This window comes from Primulina eburnea, chromosome 5, assembly GCF_022965805.1.
Source record: "Primulina eburnea isolate SZY01 chromosome 5, ASM2296580v1, whole genome shotgun sequence".
Classification (NCBI taxonomy): Eukaryota; Viridiplantae; Streptophyta; class Magnoliopsida; order Lamiales; family Gesneriaceae; genus Primulina; species Primulina eburnea.
Genome location: NC_133105.1, coordinates 5,275,137 through 5,301,157, shown reverse-complemented (window position 1 = coordinate 5,301,157; position 26,021 = coordinate 5,275,137). Strand labels below are relative to the sequence as shown.

Genomic DNA, 26,021 nt, shown 5'->3' with positions numbered 1-26,021 from the left:
ATCCAGATTATGATAAAGGCTACTTTCAAAGAAGGGATAGATTCACCAATTGATATCGTCATATGCGATAAAAGAATGGGGAATCTACAAGATTCAGTACTGGGAACAATCTCAGGAAACCTCTGTGCAGGAAAAATTGTAGGAGTAATCTATCCAAGGATAGCCTACAACCTGGCGGATCGAGATTTCAGCCGAGCCTTGACATTACATCAGAACTTCAAGGAAAAAAGGTTGATGAAAGAAGACAATAGACCATATTCTATTACCTATCAGATTTCATATGCTCTATCTAATACACATCATTCTGAATTGTTTATTAGAAACGAGTTTATTGAAATCCCTGAGATATTTGGAAAAGTTGCGCAGGCAATTTATCCAGAAAGAATTGAGTTTCCTCTAATACAGGAAACAGATATCCAGATCCAAGACAAACCGATTCTACAGAGGAATCAAAGTCTTAGACTGGAACCAAGAAGACTATCTTTTCAAGGAGATAGAATTACAAGTTACAGATGGGATAAAAAACCTGTCATAGAAACCCAACAGGAGCTGAAAAGTTTTTCTACAATAGGAAAGCTCAGATGCCCAGAAGGTTGGAAGGAAGTAGAAATAGTATTTGACATTACAAAACAAAGGAATCAATTTCCTTGTAATTCAATATACTATTTGGAACAACCGATGATAGGAACTTACCAAGGACTGATTAATATCGGAGAATTGGAGGTTCATATTCAAGGAATTCCAGGAAAAGAATCAGAACGATTGATTCTTGGGCTAGAGTTTCTCGAGGAACATAAACCTTGGAAACGTCTAGAATATGGAATGAAGTTTATGGCAGAAGATAAAATGTGGAAAATCCAATGACCACAAGTCCATTCTCCATATACATTCCAGTAGGAATGTTGTATGAACAATATAAGGCAGAATACTTTGCTGCATATATTGATTCAGGTGCTGGAATATGTACAGCAAAACGAGGAGTTTTTCCAAATAATTTGGAAGAAGAGTTACCCAAGATTGCTGGAATAGATTTTTCCAGAAGAATCTTAATCTTATGTAAAGGGATTAAGATGACTGAAATCATGATTGGCGGTGCTGGACAAACACCTTGGTACAAGGTAAAGACACCACCAATTTATTTTCATGATACAGGAGCTGACATATTGTTAGGAAATAATTTCCTACAAATGTTCAAGTCCTATACACAAGAAAATGAGACTAGAAGATTAGTGTTCACAACACCATGTGCTCACAAAATCATAGTCCAGAGACTTCGGGAGGCATTTTACAGAAAATTGCCAATCCAGTTTCGCAACAAGCGTGGTGATTCAGGAAAACTTCTGAACCAAAAAATGAAGGATTCAAGACGGTTTGGAGAAACAATGCTTCAGTTAAGAGCAGATAAGGAACTCCAACCAAAAGATATAGAATGCCTTAAGATAACTCTACATACAAATGAAGTAGAGTTTGAATCTAAGGTATCACTGGAAGATGTCAAGAAAAGGATCAAAGAAAATTATAACGAAGATCCTTTGGCATGGTGGGATAGAAATCAACTCAGGGCTTGCCTTAAAATCAAGGAAGGCAAAGAGTATGAATTTGTCCGTTGTAAACCCATCCCAATGAACATCATTGATCAGAGGGATATGCAGATTATAATCAAGGAACATTTGGACCTTGGATTAATCAAAGCAGGGATGTCACCATATAGCAGTCCAGGTTTTCTGGTAAGAAATCATGGTGAAATTAAACGAGGAAAACCCAGATTGGTTATTAATTATCAAGAAATTAATAAGATTCTGGAGTTTGATGGGTATTTTATACCTAGTAGAGAACACTTGATTAGTTGCATTCGCAATGCCAAGATATTCTCTAAATTTGATTGCAAGTCTGGATTCTATCAGATTCGGATGCAGGAAGAAAGCAAGAAATTCACAGCTTTCTCCACACCTCAAGGACATTATATTTGGGAAGTATTACCAATGGGATTGGCTAACTCACCCCAGATATTTCAAAGAAAGATGGATAATCTTTTCAAAGATTATTTCAAGTTTATGTTTGTTTACATCGACGATGTTTTAATAGCATCCAAAGATATGAATGAACATGTTAAACATTTGGAGATTTTCTCTAATGTTTGCAAGAAAGAAGGTCTGGTTTTATCTGAAAAGAAAGCAGTCATTGCTACAAGAAAGATTGAATTCCTCGGAATTGAAATCGATGAATCAGGAATAATTCTGCAAGAACACATAGTAGAAAAGGTGCAGAATTTTCCAGAGAATCTCAAAGACAAGAAGCAACTTCAAAGTTTTTTAGGGGTTGTTAATTTTGCTGGGATGTTTATTAAAAACCTAGCAAAACACAGGAAGGTGTTCAGTCCATTGTTGAAAAAAGATGCTAGATTTATATGGACAGACGATCACACAAAAGGACTTATCCATTTAAAGAAGGTTTGCAAAAATCTTCCAAAGATGGCTATTCCTCAAGACGAGGATGATCTGGTATTATATACCGATGTCAGTGATCATTGGTGGGCTGCAGTATTAACAAAGCTCACACCAGATGGAGAACAACCATGCAGATATTGTAGTGGGTTATTCTCAGACGCAGAAGCCATAAGATGGCATATCAACGAAAAGGAATTTTATGCAGTAAAAAGGGCTTTTGAAAAATGGCCGTTATTTTTACTTGCAAAGAAATTCACTTTGAAGGTTGATAACACTCAAGTTAAAGCCTTTTTAAGGAATAGAATTGAGTCTAAACCGGAGAAGGCTAGATTATTACGATGGCAAGCTTTATGTCAAAATTATATTTTTGATATTATGATAATAAAATCTCATGAAAATATTCTTGCAGATTTTTTAACAAGAGATGGACATCATTGACATTGATGCTATTATCAAGATCCAGAGGCATTTGAGGGAACACCTTGAAATGCTTCAAACCGAGTTCAACAAGTTAGCTGTTAACGCAGAAGTTGCGGGAAGGCTACAACAAGCTGATAAGAGAATTGTCTCTGATCGAATTACAGGATGTTTACAGGCATATACTCAGTTATGGTCTGTGACGCAAAGGCCTATCCTCCAGGGCATTGAGAGACCACTGGTTTCTCAAATGGAGAGTTTTCGAGTACAGGACTCTATACCTGTAGCGGGGGATTCAAATACCCCTTGCACAAGTGTTAAGTCGGGATCATCATCAGATGAGTCGGCCAAAACAAAAATTGAGACTCCTGATCCTTATCTTGAGTCTTCAAGTCAACCCTTCACCTCGGGGATTAAAGAGGGAGAGATTAACCTTAGGCCTCGTATTGACAAAGAAAAAACTAAGGTTGATACTAATGAAAGTATAATTTCTCCATTTCAGGTTTATCAGCAGAATTGGGAGAAATTAAAAACACGAATTAACATTAACCCAGCCACAAGCAGGGTTGACGTTTCAGGAAAATATCCAAGGGTATGGATGAAACAAAATTCATATCCAAAGGAAGTTAAAGCATGGTATGAATTTGGGGCTCTTGCCTCAGTTTATACTACATCACCCAGCTTTTCAGAAATTTCAGGTCTACCAAAATGGATCCAGGAAGCTGTTCACGAGACTTGGGCAAACAATGATTATTTGTCCAGGGGAGATGTTCTGGAGCTATACTTTTTTAGTACAGCACCAGAACCAGCAGGAAAAGGTTCTCACGAAGCCTTTCATTTCATCAAGCTAAGGAGGCCAGATTTGAATGTCCAGAAATTTATCAAGGACCCTCCGACAGAAGAAACACCCCTGGTGTCTTCAATAAATGAAGATGACATTTCTACCAGAAGAGCTTGGGGTATTTGGGTCTGTCTCACTGAGATGGACAAAGTCAAGTTTCCGTTCAAATTCTACAATCATTCAGTGAACGGATCATTCCTGTTAAATACCATGATAGGAAAAACAACAAGTTTTGCAGAAGATCTATTTGAAAAGAAAAGAAATCTTTTGTGGAATAGCAAGCTGCCGGCAAGTAAAGAAACTCGTCGGAAATTCTGTAATATGGCACATGTAGGAAGATGGTCTGAAAACATCTGTCCAGAATGCCAAAATCAGAAGGAACCGGAATTTGGTAAAGGATTCAAGCCGAGATCTGATCGGAAACACTTTACCGATACCAGTACAAGTGGGGATGGACCACATTCACGATTTCCTCGAGGAAGCCGAAAGCCGAAGATTCCTCGACAAAATTAAAAGGGACATGTGACCCTCCATTACAAAAGCAGGACCACTACCATGTGAGTGGTAGAAACAAGACAACCACTAATTAGTGGTAAAGGACAAATAGACCACCAATAACAAATGAGGGATGACTCAGCAAGCATTGGATACCAATCTAAAAGGAATCCAATAAATAAAAGTAAATTAACTGGTCCCGAAAATTCATCCATAAATAAGGACAGAAAGGAAACCAGTTAACACACCAGAATCAAAACTTAAAAATGTATCGTGTATATTTGAAAGTTTTGAAAAGAAGAATAACATACAAGAGGAAAGAGGCAGAAGCACTGAAATGGTTAGTTAATCATTTCAAAGAGTATAAAAAAGATGAAATTACTGCCGATATCCTAGAAACTCATCGTCAATGGTATCTAAAAGAGATAAAGGAGGATGAGAAGTTGATGTCAAGATTAATAATCTAGACAGGGACCCCTCAACCACCAAATGGTCCCCAATGCAAGCTGTAAAGGCTTATGAAGATTTGAAATCCGAAGTTCAAATCTGAAGGAGCCTTCTATAAATAAGGCAGGAAGAAGGAAGTGAAGAGCATCAAATATTTTCTCCATTTCTTTCATACAAGGTTGTAATATTTTTCTTTCAAGTCTTATGTGTGTTAAGAGTTCAGCTACGATAAGTAGCTAAACAAGTTTCTCCTCCTCTACAGGAGGTTACTATGTAATAAATAAATGTTTGTGTTTGAATAAAAGAGATCTTTGCTCTTAGCCCCTATCATGTATTATTTTCAAAATTTGATCTTTTGTTGTACGCTCTAAGGTAGGAAACGAATTAGAGCTGTGCTAAGTATTGCTGAAGGAATCTGCTTAGTAACCATCGGTTGCGATCGTGTGGTTGGACTGTGAGGAACAGTTCGTAAAAAACGGTGGATATAACCCGGTGGTACTCTAGTCAAAAAGGTAAAAGATTCAATTTATTTTACGGAAGCATGATGGGCCTTTTACTACAAAAAAGAAATCAATTATTTGAAATAAATATATAAGGGCAAACTTGGAAATTTGAGGGATATGGGGAGTTGAAACAAAGTTTTAATGGGTTAGGGAGTTAAGAGGAGGTTGAGAATGGAAATAGGGAGTTTTTGACAAATTCCCCTTAAATAAATACATACATGCACATATAATAATAATTTTAAGGAACATGATTGCATTAATAATTTTAAGGAACATGATTGCATTTACTGAATTAAAAATGACAATGTGAATTATATACACAAAATTCTACATGCAATACAAATCCCGAATTTTGAGGATTTTTTCTTTTCTCTGGAAAACAAAATTTGAGTGTGATGAAATAAAATAATTGTGAATGATATATGTGGGCATTCCAATACTCTTTTTTTTTAAAATATATATTGTAATTTAATCAAACATTTGAGTCGATATGAGTATAATGATACTCAACCCGCCTCGATCCCCAAATCCGAAAAATCCCCACACATTTTTATTTAATTGGGTCCAAAAAAATTTTCTTTACCCTCCTCCATTCGAGTCGAATATCATATCCTTCAACGGGTTCGAAGGAAATTCATATTCCTGTTTGAAACCTATTTTGTAAAAGGTGACGACAAAATCTATTGGATCGACATGTATCCGAAAATGTATTTTTTGAGTTTTTGTCAAACAATACTTAGTCTTGGTCAGTTTTGCTGTTTGATTTTTCATATAATTGGATTAGAAAGAGTTAAAAATCAGTACAGCACATATATGATATATGTTTCAAATCCTTATCAAAATTAGCAGTCCCATTTCTTATTCTCGATTAAATATAAAGTACATATAATATAATATATATATTTTACTACACGTTCGACAATCCATTGTCGTCCAGCGGTTAGGATATCTGGCTTTCACCCAGGAGACCCGGGTTCGATTCCCGGCAATGGAACTTTTTTGATTTTTTGATATATTAAAATTCTTGTATAATTAATTATATCAGTAAGGAATAAGTACGAGAATAATAATTTTAAATTTTAAACTAATATACTCTCAACATCTCAAATATAAAAAAAAAATTACATTTTTTTTCATCCGTCCAAATTGGCTAATCGAGAGCGTTCAATTATGGTTTGATTCGAGTTCAGATACAAAGTCGAGCAAAATCATATTTAATCGATTTAATAAATTTCAAAGAAAACCAAACCAAGGATTTCAGTCAAGTCTGATTTAGACGATTAATTTTAAATTTTAAATTTTAAATTTCTTAGTAAATTAATTCATGATTATTGAAAAAACATTTTATTTGATCATGAAATAAAATAATTATAAATAAAATACCATAAACTGAAATAATATTTTAGTTACGTAATTTTTTGCAACTCATAAAAAACTATTTTTTTAGGATTGTGGACTTGTTGAGTTGTGGTTATGTTTATGTGGATTAAAATATGCAATAAATAAATTATTAATATAGTTGAATTGCTTACAACATTCATACAAAATATGGTAAACATCTGTGTGAGACGGTCTCACAGGATCGAATTTGTGAGACAGATATCTTATTTCGGCCATCCATGAAAAATATAATTTTTTATGCTAAGAGTGTTACTTTTTATTGTGAATATGAGTAGGGTTGATCCGTCTCACAGATTAATATCCGTGAGACGGTCTAATGTGAGACGATCTCACATGAGACCCATTCCAAAATAAAATTCAAATAAAATATTTTTATATCCAAGAAAAATCACACTAAATTAACAAAACTTATCACATAAATTTTTCATATTTAAGTCATGTGTTTGGTTCGGTTTATTTTTATCTAAAACTGGAACAAAACTATATATATTTTTAATTTCAAACCGTGAATGATCGAAAAATTGACCCAAATCAAACTGTTTGGTTTGGTTTTTGAACACAGTGCCTATACTTAATATAATTTCTATATTTTTTTTACCATTATACCATAGTTTAATTAAATATTTTAGCTATTTCCATCAATTTTTGTATATCATATCAAAAAATTCATTAAGTGCAAAAGGAAATACTTTGTTATTAATTTTTATCCTAGTAAATTTCTTAATTAATGTCAAAATTTGACCGACGGATTAATTTTCTTAAGTAATGTGAAGACACAAATGAGTCTACATATATTGAACCGAGAGAGTGATTTTCTCAATTAATGTTTTTCTTTCTATTTTATCCATATTCATTTATTCAAAAAATTGTTGCACATTCTCAAAGTTAGCTAATAAGGATATATTAATTGAACAACAAGAAAAAATGTTACTACATATACAAATTTAGCTATATTTTTTTTGTTATAACCGAAAAAATGATCGGCTAATTCTATGTAACTAGTGCACATCTAATAAGGATATATTAATTAAAAACAAGAAAAAAATGTTACTACATATATAAATTTAGCTATATCTTTTTTTTATAACCGAAAAAATGGTCGGCTAATTTTAGTTAACTAGCGCACCGACGCACGAAGTTAAGACTTGATCAGCTAATTCTAGGTAACTAGTGCACCGATGTACGCGTTGCATGCTTGTACAATATTTTTTATAATTTATATGGATAATATTTAAACGAAGATCAAAATATAATTATAAGAAATAGTGAGAGACTACATTGTAGTTTTTATATATGAAATTAAAAAATAGAAAAAAAGAAAGAAAAAATATCCAAATAAAAATTGAACCTACACGTTATTTGCAATAAAATTTAAACACTTTGTTAATATAAATAATTATTAAAATAGATCATGAAAGTAAAAATTAATTATTTAAATTTTTTAAATTTAAAAATATTATATAGATATAAATGGTACTAATAATATGGATGCAGCACGAGTCACAAGGGACACGCGATTCGATTTCGGATCCGATATATGTACATATAATAATTGGGATGGTTATGAGTTTGATCTCATTTATGGAGCATTCACGTGCTAGCCGGGTTAGGTTGATCGTTGGAAAACAATTTATTAGTTTGATTTAATTATCATACAACTCGTAGAATTGAACTTAATATTGTTCACGTGAAAAAAAGGTATGATTCTGTGATACGATCTCAAGTTCTCTGTTCATATTTATAATAAAAGTAATAATTTTTTATGGGTGGTCAAAATAAAATATTTGTATCACAAAATTGACTCATCATACCGTATAAATTTTTGTGAAAAAGATTATATTTGGGTTAAATTAATCTTAATTTTCTAATTAGGAAGTGAATAAATAAACAACATATATATCACTTGTAGCTTAATATCTCTTTTAACAAAATATTAAATTTTTGCCACCAATCTATTAGAAAAAATTAAGTACTCTTTTAATTTTTAGTAAGTTAAAAAAGAAAATATTATACGTCATACAAAATGTCTGCCACAGTGCCACACCACTAAATTAAGCATTGACTAAAAGCACTGTCAGAGACTCTATCACCCCACCACATTTGAATACAATTTATTTTTTATTTGCCATTCTAGTAGAAGACATGAGGCTAGACCTAGGCACTAAACAATGGACTTGTACATTGAATAATGCTTGTCTGTTTCATTTATATGCATCGACAAAAATTTATGTGAGACGATCTCACAGATCGTATTTTGTGAGACAAATATCTTATTTAACTCATTCATGAAAAAATATTACTTTTTATTATAAATATCGATAGGATTGATCCGTCTCACAGATAAAGATTCTTGAGATCGTCTCACAAGAGACATACTTATATATATATATTTCGATTATTTCAAATATATAATTCAATTTTAAGTATATTCATCTTACAAATATATGTTAACTAAGTCTTTTAAAATTATTTATAATGTTTAAATAATTAAATAAGAGTGAGCTTCATGTAAGACTGTCTCACGGATCTTAATCTGTGAGACGAGTCAACCATAATCATATTCACAATAAAAAGTAATACTTTTGCATCCGTCTAACGAATACGACCAGTGAGACCGTCTCACATTTTTGTTTTTAAATAAAGTAAAATATGATTTTTTTTTAATTTGTGAAATAAAAATAAATAAGTTAGTATTTTTGGTATTGCTTTCACACATCATTCTTTTATAAAAAGAGTGTTAGCTTCCCAGTTTATTCTCCATTATTTATCCAAAACTCAGAGCTTTGACTCCCCATAATCGAAATCCTCTGATTTCTTGTGCATTTTGATGGCCCAAACAACTCCAAATCACACGCAGACTGTCTCCGGCTGGGCTGCTCATGATTCCTCCGGCAACGTAGTTCCTTACACCTTCAAACGCAGGTATCTTCACTTGATTAATCTGTGATTACTGTCGCCGTCTCGCTGATGAAGCCAATATTCATGATTCTTCGCTTTTTGATAAACTAACAGCTTCTTTCTTGAGATCTTGTATCGAAAAATATGAAGTCGGAGTTAAGCTTGATATACAGACCATTTCATGAGAATTGGACAAGCTAGCATTGTTGTATAATTAGTCGTAACCTGGGAAATGATCTTTACCGTATCGATTAGAAACAACAGCGTAATTAGTTAATGCATTTAAATGACCACCTGAAACTGTCTCCACGTTAATTTTACTGTGTTTCTTTTTGTATAATTTGCTCAGAGAAAATGGGATCAATGACGTCACCATCAAGATTCTTTATTGTGGGGTGTGTCACACAGATATCCACCATATCAAGAACGACTGGGGAATTACCATGTACCCTGTTGTTCCCGGGTAATTCTTTTTTTTTTCTTGGAACTCTTCGACTCGTGGAAAATAACGTTTTTAATCTTATGTATGCTAATATAACGGCATATGGTTGGTTAAATCAGGCATGAAATTACTGGGATTATAACGAAAGTGGGGAGCAATGTGACCAAGTTCAATGTGGGAGATCGGGCGGGAGTGGGGTGCTTGGCTGCTACTTGCCTGGATTGCGAGTGTTGCAAGGAAGAACAAGAGAACTACTGCGACCAAGTTCAGTTCACATACAATGGCATCTTCTGGGATGGCTCCATCACTTATGGAGGCTACTCCGATTTTCTTGTCGCAGATCATAGGTAATTTTTGATTGAGTTTACTCCGAAATTTCTTGTCGCAGATCATTGACGCTAATCAGTCCTAACTTAACTCGGTTAAGAAGATACTAGAATAACGATTTGATTTTAATTGAGCTATGTGAGATCTACGGTTTTTTGGAGTGCTTACGGACTTTTAAAACTTTTGACACAAATACATTCGGAGAAAACCATATATTCACATTGTGACTTTTTTGACGAAGATACGTTGTACGAGTGCCGGAGAGCTTGCCGATGGATGCCGCGGCACCTCTTTTGTGTGCTGGAATCACTGTGTTTTGTCCTTTTAAAGACAATAACTTGGTGGACTCGAGTGGGAAAAGAGTAGGCATAGTTGGACTTGGAGGCCTAGGCCATGTTGCTGTCAAATTTGCAAAGGCTTTTGGCCATCATGTAACTGTCATTAGCACATCTCCCTCCAAAGAGACAGAAGCCAAAGACAGACTAGGTGCCGATGATTTCATTCTCAGCACCAATCCTAAACAAATGCTGGTTCGTTCCCCGCACTCTATTTTTACGTGCATGAACTAAACGAATCGTGTAGAAAAGCATAGAACACAAAATATGATTAGTTCGATAAATTCCATGTATGGAAATTAATCTTCGATTTTTAGTAGTATATTCGCCTATTTTTGTTAAGCACCAAAAAAGTAAGTCCCGTTAGTACAGGGAATAGGATAGCTTTTGGAAGACTCGGCTTAAGAGGAATAATTCTTTGATGCATGCTCTTCCACGCTTTTCTTTACTTTGAAAATTATAAAAATGATGGATTCCTACTTTCTAACAACTAATATAATTCAATGCTACTTATTATGTGGGCAGTCCAAGAAAAGGACCCTAGATTTTATTTTGGACACAGTATCAGCCAAACACTCCCTTGGACCAACCTTGGAGTTATTGAAAGTGAACGGGACTCTGGTGGTTGTTGGTGCACCGGATAAACCCATCGATCTTCCATCTTTCCCATTGATTTTTGGTAATTAAGCTTCCCAAACAAATGATTATTCCTCAACTTCACTTGTATAAATATTTTTCATATTCTTTTTTCCTTGTTAAAAATTATTCGTAGGGAAAAGAGTGGTGAAAGGGAGTATGATAGGAAGCATTAAAGAAACACAAGAGATGATGGATTTATGTGGGAAGCACAACATAACATGTGACATTGAGGTTGTCACCACCCAAAAAATCAATGAAGCGTTGGATCGCCTCGCCAATAATGATGTCAAGTATCGTTTCGTGATCGATATCGCTGGCGAATCTTCGAACCTTTAGAGAATTCCATGGCTTATCATGTGAACTAGTTGTAACTTTCTGTATTCTCAAATCATTCACACTTGTTTTATCTAGTACTGGTAATTGCAACTTCTTTTTTATATGTATCTTGAGTCATGAAGGAGCTCGCATCCTCAAGGTTTGAACTCAATCCTTTAGGATCAATCATGTATCCGATAACATATCATTTTCAAGCTTTTACTATCTCCAATGAAAAAAGTCAAGAAATTTTTAAAGAACATATATGAACCATTAATCTAATAGATAGATATATTACAAAAAAACGAAGCAAAATTTCCATTTTAATTTCTTTAATGACAAAGTCCGTGATGCTTTGGTGGTGAAGCTCTAATTATAATTAAAGTCTCACCGGTATTCAATTATTTTTTCAACTATCAAGTCATTCTCAGCATTTATTTTGTGGGTATATTATTGGTAATATGGACACGATCTGAAATTATATTTAATGTTGTCAAAAACTTGTGTGAGACGGTCTCACATGTCATATTTTGTGAGACAGATTTCTTATTTCGTTCATCTATGAAAAATGTATTACTTTTTATCTAAGAGTGCACTTTTTATTGTGAATATCGGTATGATTGATCCGTCTCACAGATAAAGATTCGTTAGACCAGACTTACACTTTAATGTTGTAGACCAAAAATAAATTTTTTTGCACCCCAAGTTAGGGTGTTGATTTGGGCTATTAACTTATCGTTTGTGCATAGTGGGTAAGGGAACAAGAACAAAAGAGGATCCATCCATCTTGGGAGGACAATCACCAAATTATCAATAACTGAAATATAAATCTAAGTCAAGCATTTCGATTTCGATTTCGATTTCAATTCAAGTTGGTTTTTTTTTTTTTTTTTTGACTTAAAACTATGATGTGAATATTCATTCATTAATCAATCTTCATCTCCAAAACACTATTTTTTTTTATTGGCATACATGAGACGAAGGACTACACCAAGTACATTGTTACAACTTAATTTCAATCAACATGGTCATAGACTAGACTCACACTCAGCCCGTGAAATATTTTAATAAAAATTTAAAATCACTAATCTGATTTCAAGGAATCGGAACACTCAACTCCCCACAGTCAAAATCAGCCATCTTCACCATAGTCACCGCAAAATAATTACTCAAAAACTTCTTCCTCAAGTAGCTAATCATCTTCCCTTCATTTTGTTGAATCAAACCAAACAAGTAAGCAATACTAATGAGACTAAAACATCTCCACCTCCTTTCTTTGACATACTTCTCCAACCCCTTTTCAATCCTCACAAATTCATCATCTTTTGCTTGCTCATGTCCTTCTGTTTTTGTTAACAAAGCCTCACCGAGACACCTAGCAAGAATTACGCCCCCTTCCACAGCGGAGCATCCGCCTTGGCCTAAATCCGGTGTCATAGGATGGAAAGCGTCCCCGGCTACACAAACGTTGTTTTTCAGAATTTTTCCTAGTAAAATGTTCCAAGGTAGCCTGAATTTCAGAGGAGCGTAGTTGATGAAGTCTAGCTCGGTCCTCCCTACTACGTCGGATACTTGCATCGGTGCACTTCGAACATTGGCCACCACGAATTGCTTCATTTCCGAGGGGGTTGGTTCGTCCCCTTCATCTGTTGTCGACAAACACAAAATCCTAGTTATGTCAAAATCTAATCTTTGAGAGTAGAAATGCCAGGAAAGTACGTATAAGAAAACGTGTTTACGCACGTTTGAAGATGGTTGGATCGAAAGTGCATGCCCAATACACACTCTTGTCACTACAAGGAATAAGGCCATATCGCACGCCTCCCTCCAAATGCACGTGGATTTTCGGCTCGTACCCGTGTGGATTCGGGTAGCTTACGAAGCCTCTTATTGATGATCTCCCACAGCTGACAGCATTTTGAAGCCCCAACCACTTTGCTACAATAGAATGCACTCCATCACACCCAATCAACACCTGAGTTTAGGATGAAAACAGCAAGAATTCTTGATTTTTGCCAAAAAAAAAATTTGTGTGCTTATACGAATGACATGATTTGTGAGGACATCTCGAGATACCTTAGTTTTTATAACAGATCCGTCGGCAAGATGCACTAGTTTGAATTTCTCAGATTCTTCGATCAAAGCAACTTTTGAAGAGAATCGGATGGTTCCCTCTGGCAATTCACCCGCCAAGGTTTCTAATAAATCTTTCCTTCTCACACATCGGTTTTCAAAATTGCTGTAAAATAAATGGTTATTTGAAAATAAATTCCAAAATATATATCTGGATTCTATTCGTAAATTTACGACCAAGATGAACAAGATTTCGCTTTGTGGACCAACCATGTAGATGGACTAATCATGTTTAAAAATTGTAAAAAACATATTTGGATTCTACGTTTATTTTACGTTACCATAGCGACCAAGCTATGTATATACAAGTTTGGTCTTAATGTCTCCTGTAATATCCAACAAAACAACGGCTACCACGTGGTTTAGCCACATAAACTTCCCTATGAAGGTGGTAATAATGAGAAAGCGTGCATTCGAGGCCAAATCCCCGACGAAACAAAGACAAACAACGAAACCAACTACTAAAATGATCCCGTTATTCTGAAACAACTAAGCTGTGAAAACTCACAATTTGACATTTGCCTCAGAGGATCTCTCAGAAGTAGTCTGGTTGATATTTGCAGAAGCAAGTTGATATCTGCAGTGAAATCAAAAGAACAATTTATTTGTTTTATATTCCATCAGAAAGGAAAAAAAATTACTAGAGACAGTATTTGGCGACAGACCCTTGAATTTGCACAGATCTACTTCTCAGCAAATCTCCAATCCCAAGTGCATCCAGCGCCCTCCACGCATTTGTCCACATCGTCAGCGCAAACCCCGTAATCCTTAAATTCTCCGATGATTCTAACACCAGGCTCCGTATACCCAATCTTTGAAAACCATTTCATTAGTACAAAAAAAAAAAAAAACAGTGGCAACCAAATTTTAGCCATTCGAATTTGTATATGCAGATATATATACCTGTGAAGTCCCAAGGCCGTGGCCAGACCAGAAATGCCAGCCCCAACTACAACAATATCTTCACATATCGCCGGGTCCATTAGATTGATCTTGTCCGAAATGTTTCCTGGGAGATATCTTTCAGACAGTGGGCTGGCGGAATTGGAAGATGAAGTAATTGGTTCGAATATATTAATTAGTAGCTAAATTTATAGAGTTCGTAGAAGTTAAGCTCCTGTTCTTGAGAATTTGTAGCGCATAAAATATTTACCACCTTATTTTCCACTCTGTTTGATTTATGGAAATATATGGGAGGAATATTTTAACTAATTTTATGAATTTTTTGTGGTTTAGGAAAACAACTTGGTGTAAGCATTCATGCTTTGACTCAGAAAACATGGCCGCCGGTTGAATACCAAAATGTTATGCTGAGCCGCCATGAGAGAATTCTAGATAAATTACTGTGAAACTCCTCAAATTAATATATAATCTCTTCTTACCGTTTTATTAAGACTCAGCACTTTTTTTGTTAAATGATTGATCATGCATGTTAGTTGGAAGTCTCGTTTATGAACTTGTACAACCCCCTCTCGTTAATTTAGTATTAGGGGTTGAATTATGTTAAAGTCACAATCTTAATATTGTATTAGAACTCAGTTCTACCATTATGTATTGGACTAACTATATAGTTGGATCACCCGTTCTGTCCATAGTTGAATTATTTCTTTTCACCTTTATACATAATAATCGGTTAAAATTTTGCTAATGTTATTATATAAGCTTGCACGTTGTTGAAAGTTATGATTTGTAATTTATTTAGATTCAATTCTGTAAATTGATACATATAATCCATGCACACATTTATACACAAATCTTGCTAGCTATGATATCCTATGATTTTCTTGGAGAGGCACATAAACAGAAAAATAGTGCTAAATTAAAAAGTTCTTTGTATCATAAATAGAATATATATATACATGATCATTCCAAATAATTTTTAAAATTACTTATATTTTTTATATAATAATGAAATATTTATCACGCAAGTTAAAGACAGATTTAAAATCATATTGAAAATCGGTAAACGTAATAGTTATTGGAGCTGGTCAAGTTTGACCATGAATCATGTTTGTCTTATTTATTTAAGTTTTTTTTATAGAAATGTTTGTCCAACCCCGTAGTGATATTAAAGTGATAGTCCCTTTTTCTTTGACTAAAATAATAATAATAATAATTATTATTATTATATTATTGTAATCGATAAAATAATATTTAATGAAATAACATTTTCATTTTCGTCGTCTTACTGATCACTATGTACTTTTTTTTAAAAGCCATCATGTTATGGTGTAAGTATTACACGAAACAATTTATATTATTCTAATTATTATTTCAATTTCTTGTTTTAATAAATATATTGATGAATTGAGTTTGATAAGAATTTTTTTTTAAAAAAATGTTTAGATTAATGTTGAAGTTTATGAACTTTTTGAGTCGAACTGCAAATTGAATTATGGAACACGAACATCATGAGATTATATTATTTTTAAAATATTTTAGATTACTATTTCATTTCATGTATACCTATATATATCTTTAGTATCGGTCTTATATCTATAATTTCTATACTATTTTATAATATATATATATCATAGAGAGTAAGTGGTATATCTAGAATAACTATTATTTTTAAACGATGTATCGGATTTTCAAATATCCAAATAATCCAACTAAAAAGTAAATTTCAACTCATTATAAATAATATCAAGAAAGTTTACCACCAAAAATTTCTAATTTTAACAAATTTTTTTCAATGATTTGTATATCAACTTATTAACTTCCAACTTTAAAATTAATTAAAAATAACTAAAAAGTAAAAAGCACAAAACCGCTTGCATTATCCGTTCCATATTTATATGCATCTGCTTAAACGTTATATGCATCTGCTTAAACGTTAATCTTTGTTTTCTTAAATGTTTCGAAAAACAAAAAAACAAGTGCTTCACGATGGATTATATGTTTTAAAAAAATTGATTTGTTTTAGAAAACAAAAATAACTGTTAAGGGTAATTCATTGCTACAGTAGAAATAGTGATGGACGATAGGCGAGGGATCTATTTTCACACCAGTTCCATATTTCCTTACAATCAATGGAACTTGTGGGCCGATTAAAAAACAAGGAAGACATGGTACAAATTATTATCTATCGGATATCACCCTTACCAAACATTGCCTGTATATGTAACTAACAGGGGAAAGGCCGACAAATGAGACCGTATACATAGATAGTGTCAAAACATAGTGGCCAAGAAGGAAAAAGAGGTGATCACAGAATAAGAAAACAAACAGCAGACGATGTCGGTCTCATTTTCTGTGTATCATTTTGTATTCCATTATCATAGGTCAATAACATATTTATTAAATTTTCTCAAGTGTACTGTGACACATGTAATAAAACAAATATTTGAAACAAAAATGCTGCAATCACGTATATGGCTCAAGTTAGTTATTACACAACATCGTAAGATAACTGCTACCTGAAAAAACATAATGACAAAGAAAGCGAACAAGAAACATGGAATTGGGGCAGATGGCATGAGGGCATTGACTATCACACTGTCAACAGATAGCCACCATGATTGGAAAACTAATCCACTCCAGCAACAGCATGGACTGGTCCATTAGATCTGAATCCTCGACCCCTGCCACGAGAGCCCCTCCCTCTCCCCCTTCCCCGACCTGCAGAAAAGGAAGCTCCATCAGACACAGTGAATCACTATACTTTATGTTGCTAGTAAAGGAAATTGGAATCAAGATGATGAAAAAAGATGGTCAATAGAAATTTTAAGGGGTATGGATCATTTTGTCGCCAATCCTTTGTGCGTCTGTTCCTAACCAAAACATCTATTATACAGATCAATAGACGCAGAACATTTGTCCCTCTTTTACATATCAAATGCTTTTGTAACGTTAAAGATGATTCCCTTGTCCAAATTGAAATGTTGAGTACGTTCACCAATATGTAGAGATCAACACAATTTTCGTCTCCATAAAGAGATTCACACAATTTGAATTTTTCCAATCAAAATTTGTCTAATATTTAGTTGGGCATTGGTAAAGAAATTTGCATCGCAGAATTAAATGAGCAACATGGTCAAAATTGTGGGGAACAAGTGCCGGGGCCGATATCTAGAGTTATTTAGTACAAACATTTCTCTACAGCACAGCAAAATAATAAATTTATTTCAAACATTCTTAAAGAGCCAAACCTCGTGGTGCTTCTTGATCATAGCCTTCAGTATCATTCTGAGGCTCCATTGAAGGATTATTGTAACCTCCCCTAAAACGGTCACGGAAATTGCGACCTCTTCCTCGTCCCGCACCCCTGGTATAACTGCGATTCCGTTCATAGCCTTCATCTTCATATTCAGCAGATGCAAAGTCATTTCCAGCAACTGGCATAAAACATATAAGTTGTAAACCCAAAAAAGCCACTGCTCAACTTCCACTAATAGATTATACTACTGCAGTGACAGTCAGAATCCCAACACTTCAGATAAGCCTAACTTATTTTAACAAAAAATCAACTATATTAATATCAGATGGACCTCTGGGCCTCCCCCTTCCTCTACCAAATCTTCCTCTTCCTCGTCCTCGTCCTGAAGGTGAACCCTCTGTACAGTGAAACATATCAAAATATATGCTTCTCCTTAGCATAAGAAGATCGAGCACATGAAAAAAACACAATACCACCTCCATCATAGTTGAGCTCTGTATACACCTTCACCTGGTCAGCTGGTATTGGAGGTTGGTACCTAATTCACAAACCGGCCAAAATTTAGCAAGAGACATAGATATCTATGGTTCAGAAACTGAATACAGTTCGCAAAGTGACATACTTCAAATATTTTGAGAAGATGATCATAATGTATTTTCCCCAAGTAATTGAGACACCAACTCACTGTTGAATACAAATTTTCTTCAAGAAGGGAAAGAGCAATAAAAGAGTAAATGATATGATTGTCATTAGCTCTACATGGAATTGCAAACATAAAAGAACAAGCAAGCATTACAGAGGAATGTTGGAAACAACTCACCCAAGATTTGTCTGGTCCAACTCCTTCTTTGAGAGAGTAATTGTGATCATAGACACTTTCCTTGTGGTTTCAAGGCTGCAGCAATGACCAAACGTTGTGAAGACCAATTACGTAGTCACATTGAAGAAATTTTCCAGCAGAAAAATTATTAAATTCAAAATGTCAACATTGATTCCCTCACAATTTGGAAACCCTTACGTTTGGAGACCTTCCTCAGAGGGTTCCCAGGTGTCAGTAATGTCGATGGAATGAATTGCTGTAATTTGGTGAAGATCAACAATTCTCCTCTGAATTATGCAATAACAAAGATATGAAGATAGCACTCGGAAATTTGGAAAAAAAACTGATACTCACTGAAAATAACTATAAGAAAAGCAGAACCTTCACTAGTTCCACCATCGCTACAGTTTTATTGATAGCTCTACCCATTGCTTTGAACACTATTTCATCTCGATCCTTTTCCTACATTGTGTTGCGAATGTGAGTTGGAGATATGACAGGATATTCAGAGGAATGTTCTAAGAAATCGTTCATGGAAGAGATGGCATTTCAATTTAATTAAAATAGAAGAAGTTATATAAAGCAGAATGCATGAAAATATCGTTATCATTTAGTCACAGAATGATTGTCCATGATGTGAGAAATTTCAACACACTAGACACATCAATCAAAAAACAGCAAATATTTTACACAACATAAGCACACCCCCTTACTAACACTATACATCAAGGAGTATCCAACCAACGTAGAAAAACATTTGCACTGCACAATTCCTTACCTATGCGAAGTTCAACGTGAACATCATAATCAGAAGTTCAAAATTTTTTCTTTAAGAAAATTCCCCCGAATAAAGGCCCTGTAATGGTAGAAGGGCGAAAAAAGAGTCTGCAACAGAATCTCCTAACCAAACAATTGACATTCAGCCCATTAAATGATTAAATAATCATATAATTAAAAAAAGCAGCGGGATAACAATAAAAACAAGCCAGCCGATATCAAAATCAACAGTAAGCAAAATAATCATCCCAAAAGGTAAGTGAAAAATCCCGAAAGCATCCAACAAGAACAAAAGTTCGTCTTTCAAACTTTACAAACAAACAACTGCTATACTTCAGCTAGTAAAATTTGCAAACGCATGTGTACCTGAAGCAAAGTCATGGCATAAGTGATGTAGCTTCGCATCCTGCCTTGACTTGTAATCCTAATCTCGTTTTCATCAATTGGTGTCTCCGCTTTCGGCTTCTCCACCTTCTGGTACCGATCCATGCTCTGCCCCAAAAAAAAAAACAAAGAATCACAGGATAATCAGAATAAATCAGAAATAAATAGAAAGCAGGAAATAAATTCCACCAAACAGGAAAAAAAAGAAGAAAAACTAAAAGTATACCTCGTTAATTAGTTAATAAATAACAAAAAGGAGAAGTAGATCTGGATACAGATAAATTCATGCAATTTTACGGACTAAATGAAGTAAAATTCAATAGCAATCGAAGATTTACGTTTGGGGTCTGTGCGCGAAAGGATAACGATACTACGCTCCAAGACGGGAAAGCCCTATTCTCCGGCTGAGTTTCTTCGTTACGGCCCGACTGTTTTCTGTTATCTTTCCCTAATTTAAAGCCCGGTTCATGTTTATACTCTGGATGGGTTTAATCGGTCGGACCGGGTGACCGTTATTTTGGACCTGGACAAACTGATCCCATTTTCTTGAAAAGGTAGTTAGATTTTTAAGGATGTGTTTGGCCAAGAGTAGGATCATGTCAACCTTTAGAATTGGCAGCTAAGAAATAACTAAGTTACCAAAGCTATCCAGGTTATTTCGATCGATAATTCGATGTTATGTTATATTTTATGGATGGATGGATCAATTTCAAGGAATATACATATATGCATATTATTAAAATACAAATATTAGCACTTTTTTTAGAATACTACTGCTATTATTATATGATTTTATATAATAAATTAATGGCGGGTTTTGGATACAAAATTTGTAACTTAATAAATATTTAAATAAGTTCATTTTTTTAAAATATTTTATTAGATGAAAACGATTTTGATGTTTGAATAAATGTTGAAAAGTTATTTATTTTTATTTTTAAATAAAAATAGAAATAAATGTAAGAAAACTAACGTCTGGAATTTTTTTTATATTAAGAGCTGATTCTGTGAAATTGGTTCTCAACCAGTAGTTCAAAATCGTGTTTGGGCGATTTGAAGTATTTTCTTGGCCTAGAAATTGCGACATACTCTTTACAGAATTGTCCGATCTCAAAGGAACTATACACTCAAGATGTTAGAGGGCACTGATTATCCCTGAACGTCCCGATGGATCCCAAGATTGATCTTAACTCTCTTGACGGTGATGCTCTAGAGGATAACTCACAATATCGAAGTCTAGCGGGCGCTTACTCGTCCGGACATATCTTTTGTTGTTCAAAAACTCGGTCAGTTTGTTGCTCAATGCTCATCCTCGTTCTCCTCATTTTAAGGCAGTCCACCATCTACGTCGCTATCTCAAGCGGACTCCGGGTGAAGGGATGTTCTTTCCTACTGCTTGCTTCCCCACCTCGTCTGATGCTGACTGGGTCTCGTGTACTCATTCCCGAATTCCACCACTGGCTTCTGATATTTCTTGGTGATGTTATGGCCTCGTGGAAGGCTATGAAACAGAATATGGTATCCTGTTCTTCTACATAAACTGAGTATCGTGCTAAGAAAATGGCTATGTGTGAAATGGTCTGGATTCATCGACTATTACTGGGTTTCTCCTTACGACTAACTGCCCCTACTTTGTTATTCTGTGACAACCAAGCTGCGTTGCACGTCGCCTCTAACTCGATGTTTCACGAAAGGATATCCACCCTCCACCTCGAGGGGGAGTTTTATAATTACTTCATCAAGTTTGTTAAGTCAATTAGTTATACTGTAGTTTAAAGTGGTTAACATAAATTTCTGATTATCGTTTCTAGTATATAAGCACTCTGTATGGAGCTTCTGTTGGAACGAATATGCTGAATAAGTATAAACGAATTCGTAAAGATAAAGCAGAACGCAAAGTAGTGGGAGAAAGTGGATTTCGGTAGGCCAAAGATTGCCTTAAGATGATAGATGAAGCACCAAGAGTTGGGACAAACGAAGTACCAAAAACAAGCTATGCGAAAGGTTTCAAGGGAAAATAAACCGAAAAAAAAAAGATGACATAGACTGCTAAGCGATTTTTAGCCTCAACTTACCGTAAGATCAATCAAGAATCCACCAATAATGGAAACAATGATTCCTTTGAAAAGTCTTCGTATGAAGTGTGCCAAGGACGAATCATCCTTCGAATCACATTTCTACACCATGCCATGGCTTGCACTGCCATTTTTGGATCCAACGATAAAAACCCTCATCGAGTATTTCCACTTTCAAAGCATTCTTCCAACCTTGGTAATACAAAGTCCGGATGGGAAAACCATGACAAAACAAGGTCGGAACCTCATCAACCTGTATCAAGAAATGCATATCCTTTCACCCAAGTCAGAATAAGATCGCTCGAGATGAAAAACTACGAAGAGGCCGAAAATTTTCAAGAAACTGAGGTAGCATTTGAGGCACTGCCATGAGTTAAATTTGGTGTCGGATGGAAAATGAGGTGGCTCATTTATATGTTGTGACTGCGACGAGCAAGGGTTCGGATGGGGTACCATTGTATAGACTGTGGGTACAAAGTTCATCCAAAGTGCGTTCGAGATGTAGAGCATGACTCGGCAATTGAAAGTTGATCAAATTCAAGTGTTTGCCTATCAAGTTTACTGATTTCTTTAGTTAATATGATCGGGAGGAGAATTTCTCTTGCATCATGTGTTTATTATGCACCAAACCGAATCATTTGTGGACATGGGACTAGTAATCTAATTTGAAATCAGCGAAAAAAGCTTCCGTGTGATGGTCTCACAAGCCGTATTTTGTAAGACGAATATCTTATCTGGATCATCTATGAAAAAGTATTACTTTTTTATGCTAAGTGTATTACTTTTTATTGTGAATATCGGTAGGGTTGACTCGTCTAACAGAAAATGATTCGTGAGATCGTCTCACAAAAGATCCACTCTTTGATATCTACATCGTTTGCTGATTTCTTTGAATTTTACTGAAGTTTATTCCAAATAATCAAATTTTGAGTCATCAAAGATATCAATTAAGTCAAAAAAGAAGAAGATTTGTTTGAAAACTCGGTGGGCCTGCATGTATGGGATATTTTTGTTAATTGGTAATTTAAAAATATTTTAAATCAAACTGATTGACGAACCGGAACCACAAGTCGAGCTTTTAATTGATAAAGCACCATGATTACACTCAAGTTCTATAGTTTATTTTAGGACATGCATCATATCGGCACTTGTTTCCTTTAACGTTTACGTTGACATGTTTTGGTTTTTAGTCTGATAAATCGAGTTTGATATTCCTAATCTTTTTTTATCATATTGATATAATACGATCAGAAGACAAAACTTTATGCCTATAGTTTGGTAAGATTTTTTTAAAATATTTTTTTTTTGAACAAACGAGAGCAAGGTTATATTGTTATTTGGGGTGTAAATAAATCGAATTGAGTCGAATATGACACTCAAATTCGACTCGAATTAGTTATATTCGAGTTCGAAGTCGGTTTCAAGTTCGAAAATTTTAAAATTTTTTACTCTAATTCGGTTCAAATTAAAGCTTGACTTCGAGTTCGTTTCGCAATATTCGAACATGTTTGCGAACTATTCGAACTATTGTTTGATAATAAATACTCGAAAAGTTCGAAATCATTTTTTAATATATAATTGTATTATATCAATAAATATTTAGATTCACAAACGGCTCGCGAATTATCGACCAAAATAATTTGAGCTCGAGTTCAGCTCGAAAAAAAATCGAGTTCGACTCAAATTCGATAAGCTCTAACACGAATTAAATATTTTTCGAGCTGACTCAAAAAAGCTCAAGAACCGAATCGATTTAGTTACATTAATAATTGTCATGTTTCGGTACTCCAAAGATTTTGCAAAAACGAAGATATTAACATTACTCATAAATAATCGAGGCGTAACAAAATAGAAATTAAATTATTCCTGCCACTTGATAATTAAAAAATAATTTGTTCTACCTTGAGTTTACCATCCCTACTTGGTCATTGATGTAAACAAGAAACTCGTGATTAACCTTTGGATAATGAATTGGCCTATTTTTCCAACACTACAAATAAAAGCTGTTGGAGATTAATAATTGTCTTTTTCCGAACAATTGAACTGTAATCTATTTAACAAAACTTAATTCCATCGGGTCATTATACAGAATAGATATCTTGTGAGACGATCTCACGAATCTTTATCTGTGAGACGAGTCAACCCCACCGATATTCACAGTAAAAAATAATACTCTTAGCATAAAAAATAATACTTTTTCATATATGACCCAAATAAAAGATTTTTGTCACAAAAGACGACTCGTAAGACAGTCTCATACAAGTTTTTGTCCATTATATATAGTTTTTCTTAATGCAGTGAATTAACATTCGATCCCATATATCATATTTGAACTAGGGATGGTAACAAAGCCGGTTCAGACAAATTTGAGACCCACCACGTTAAGAAAAATTAAAACCCGCCTCTGCCTCGCCTTGCCACAAAACTCGACGGATCCAACCAACATGGCCGGCCTATACATTTGATTAAAAACAACTTAAATAGATTAATATTATAAACATATACATTATATATATATATATATATATATATATATATATATATATATATATATATATATATATATATATATAGTATACTGACACACGCGTTGCGTGATTGTATAATATTTTTTATAATTAATTTGATTTATATTTAAATTATATATTATATAATTATAAGAAGTAGTGAGAGACTACACTGTAATTTTGATATATAAATTAAAAAATAAAAGAATAAAAAATAACCTCAGTAAGAATTGAATCTATAAACCTAAACCCCAAAAAACAATGACTATATCCGTTGAACTACATATAACTTACATAAAAGTTTTAACATTTTATTAATATATATAATTAGTACAACAGACCATAACACCAAAATTAGTTACTCTAAGTGTCTAAAACTTAAAAAAATAGTATAGATACAGTATGCAACATATGTGTATAATATATTATATACAATACACACACACACACACACACACATATATATATATATAGCAGATTCACCCAAACCTGAGACTTATCTCAGACTCGCATGATCCATTGAGACGGATCTATACAGAACAGATTCACCCAAACCTGAGACTTATCTCAGACTCGCATGATCCATTGAGTCGGATCCGTCCCGTTTCGAAACCTCGTTTGACCTGGTTTTAACACGATCAGTCGTTGTCATTCTTAATTTGAATTTATTTTTGTCGTGGATGTGATTAAGATGTTGATTTTTCAAAATTTAAATTGAAATTTAACTTGTTTCATAAAAAATATACAATAAAGTAATATTTCTCGAGAAATAATAAATTAAAGTACTATTGATCTTATAATTAAATTACAATTGAACAAAAATATAATGTTTAAAAATAATGTATTAACTCCACACAAATTAATTAGACATATTATACATGGCAAAAACTTGTGTGAGACGGTCTCACGGGTCATATTTGTGAGACGGATCTCTTATTTGGGTCACCCATGAAAAAGTATTACTTTTTATGCTAAGAGTATTACTTTTTATTGTGAATATGTGTAGGGTTGACCCGTCTCACAGATTATGATCCGTGAGACGGTCTCACATGAGAGTCACTCATTATACGTATATATTTATGACCGATTTTCCTCTGTCCACGTATATCATTCTCCTTAAAATTAATATTGGCCTCGTATTCAACGGGATTTTACCCTTTTTTTTTTTACTTGAGTACGAAAAACCGATACGTATAAAAATGCAGCGGGAATAATATTTTTGACTTAAATTTCAACATATTTGACAACTTCGTATACTTTGGATAAAATATTGGTGAAAAGAATTAAATGTTATAGGTTGTCTGGCGAATCTTGCCCCCAACCATATGGAGTGTTGTGATATACGCCACACAACCCCATACCGTCTCACGACAGTGTTGACCGCATATTATTTACAAGCATTTCATTATATATATATATATATATATATATATATATATATATATATATATTTAAAAATAGTGATTTGTATATTTTTTTTAAAAAAAAAGTAGAACAAAATTTATTTGTTTCTGTAAAAAAAAAAAACAAAAATTTATGTGAGACGGTCTCACGGATCCTATATGTGAGACGGATCTCTTATTTAGATTACCTATGAAAAAATATTACTTTTTATGCGAAAAATATTACTTTTTATTGTAAATATGGATAGGGATTGAT

At 34.0% G+C, this 26,021-nt stretch overlaps 3 protein-coding genes and 1 non-coding gene across 7 annotated transcripts; 2 read left to right on the top strand and 2 right to left on the bottom strand.

Moving 5' to 3' along the window:
- The first annotated feature begins 6,072 nt into the window (after positions 1–6,072).
- On the top strand, positions 6,073–6,144 carry TRNAE-UUC (transfer RNA glutamic acid (anticodon UUC)). Its single transcript has one exon. It is a non-coding gene; the product is annotated as a tRNA-Glu (tRNA).
- Positions 6,145–9,265: 3,121 nt separating this feature from the next.
- On the top strand, positions 9,266–11,652 carry LOC140832638 (probable cinnamyl alcohol dehydrogenase 6). Its single transcript, XM_073196757.1, has 6 exons — positions 9,266–9,473; positions 9,799–9,912; positions 10,011–10,238; positions 10,460–10,748; positions 11,079–11,232; positions 11,326–11,652. The coding sequence occupies exons 1-6, from the start codon at positions 9,379–9,381 to the stop codon at positions 11,526–11,528; spliced, it is 1,083 nt and encodes a 360-aa protein (XP_073052858.1). The 5' UTR covers positions 9,266–9,378; the 3' UTR covers positions 11,529–11,652.
- A 794-nt stretch (positions 11,653–12,446) lies between these two features.
- LOC140832637 (monooxygenase 2-like) lies at positions 12,447–14,956 on the bottom strand. The gene is made up of 6 exons (XM_073196756.1): positions 14,544–14,956; positions 14,306–14,452; positions 14,149–14,217; positions 13,584–13,746; positions 13,251–13,482; positions 12,447–13,153 (listed from the first exon to the last, which is right to left on the bottom strand). Exons 1-6 carry the CDS (start codon positions 14,621–14,623, stop codon positions 12,603–12,605), a joined length of 1,242 nt encoding a protein of 413 aa, XP_073052857.1. The 5' UTR covers positions 14,624–14,956; the 3' UTR covers positions 12,447–12,602.
- Positions 14,957–16,921: 1,965 nt separating this feature from the next.
- On the bottom strand, positions 16,922–20,339 carry LOC140832642 (uncharacterized). 4 transcript variants are annotated; one of them, XM_073196762.1, is made up of 10 exons: positions 20,119–20,158; positions 19,763–19,888; positions 19,398–19,504; positions 19,001–19,081; positions 18,818–18,906; positions 18,620–18,694; positions 18,276–18,337; positions 18,131–18,196; positions 17,792–17,977; positions 16,922–17,261 (listed from the first exon to the last, which is right to left on the bottom strand). In XM_073196762.1, the coding sequence occupies exons 4-10, from the start codon at positions 19,046–19,048 to the stop codon at positions 17,170–17,172; spliced, it is 618 nt and encodes a 205-aa protein (XP_073052863.1). In that variant the 5' UTR covers positions 19,049–19,081; positions 19,398–19,504; positions 19,763–19,888; positions 20,119–20,158; the 3' UTR covers positions 16,922–17,169. The 4 variants fall into 4 exon arrangements, with proteins under 4 accessions (XP_073052863.1, XP_073052861.1, XP_073052862.1 ...); XM_073196760.1 differs by lacking the exon at positions 19,398–19,504 and having other exon boundaries at positions 20,119–20,339; XM_073196761.1 differs by lacking the exon at positions 19,398–19,504 and having other exon boundaries at positions 20,007–20,191.
- Positions 20,340–26,021: the final 5,682 nt, after the last annotated feature.

Coding starts and splice junctions, on each gene's coding strand:
- LOC140832642 (XM_073196760.1), bottom strand. CDS start 19,885: ATGGATCGGTACCAGAAGGTGGAGAAGCCGAAAGCGGAGACACCAATT. Junction 18,907..19,000: donor CGATGGTGGAACTAGTGAAG/GTTCTGCTTTTC, acceptor TGCATAATTCAG/AGGAGAATTGTTGATCTTCA. Junction 18,695..18,817: donor TCTGAGGAAGGTCTCCAAAC/GTAAGGGTTTCC, acceptor TCATTGCTGCAG/CCTTGAAACCACAAGGAAAG.
- LOC140832637 (XM_073196756.1), bottom strand. CDS start 14,623: ATGGACCCGGCGATATGTGAAGATATTGTTGTAGTTGGGGCTGGCATT. Junction 14,453..14,543: donor ACGGCCTTGGGACTTCACAG/GTATATATATCT, acceptor TGGTTTTCAAAG/ATTGGGTATACGGAGCCTGG. Junction 13,483..13,583: donor GATCTGTTATAAAAACTAAG/GTATCTCGAGAT, acceptor TCCTAAACTCAG/GTGTTGATTGGGTGTGATGG.
- LOC140832638 (XM_073196757.1), top strand. CDS start 9,379: ATGGCCCAAACAACTCCAAATCACACGCAGACTGTCTCCGGCTGGGCT. Junction 9,474..9,798: donor CCTTACACCTTCAAACGCAG/GTATCTTCACTT, acceptor TAATTTGCTCAG/AGAAAATGGGATCAATGACG. Junction 10,749..11,078: donor CCAATCCTAAACAAATGCTG/GTTCGTTCCCCG, acceptor TTATGTGGGCAG/TCCAAGAAAAGGACCCTAGA.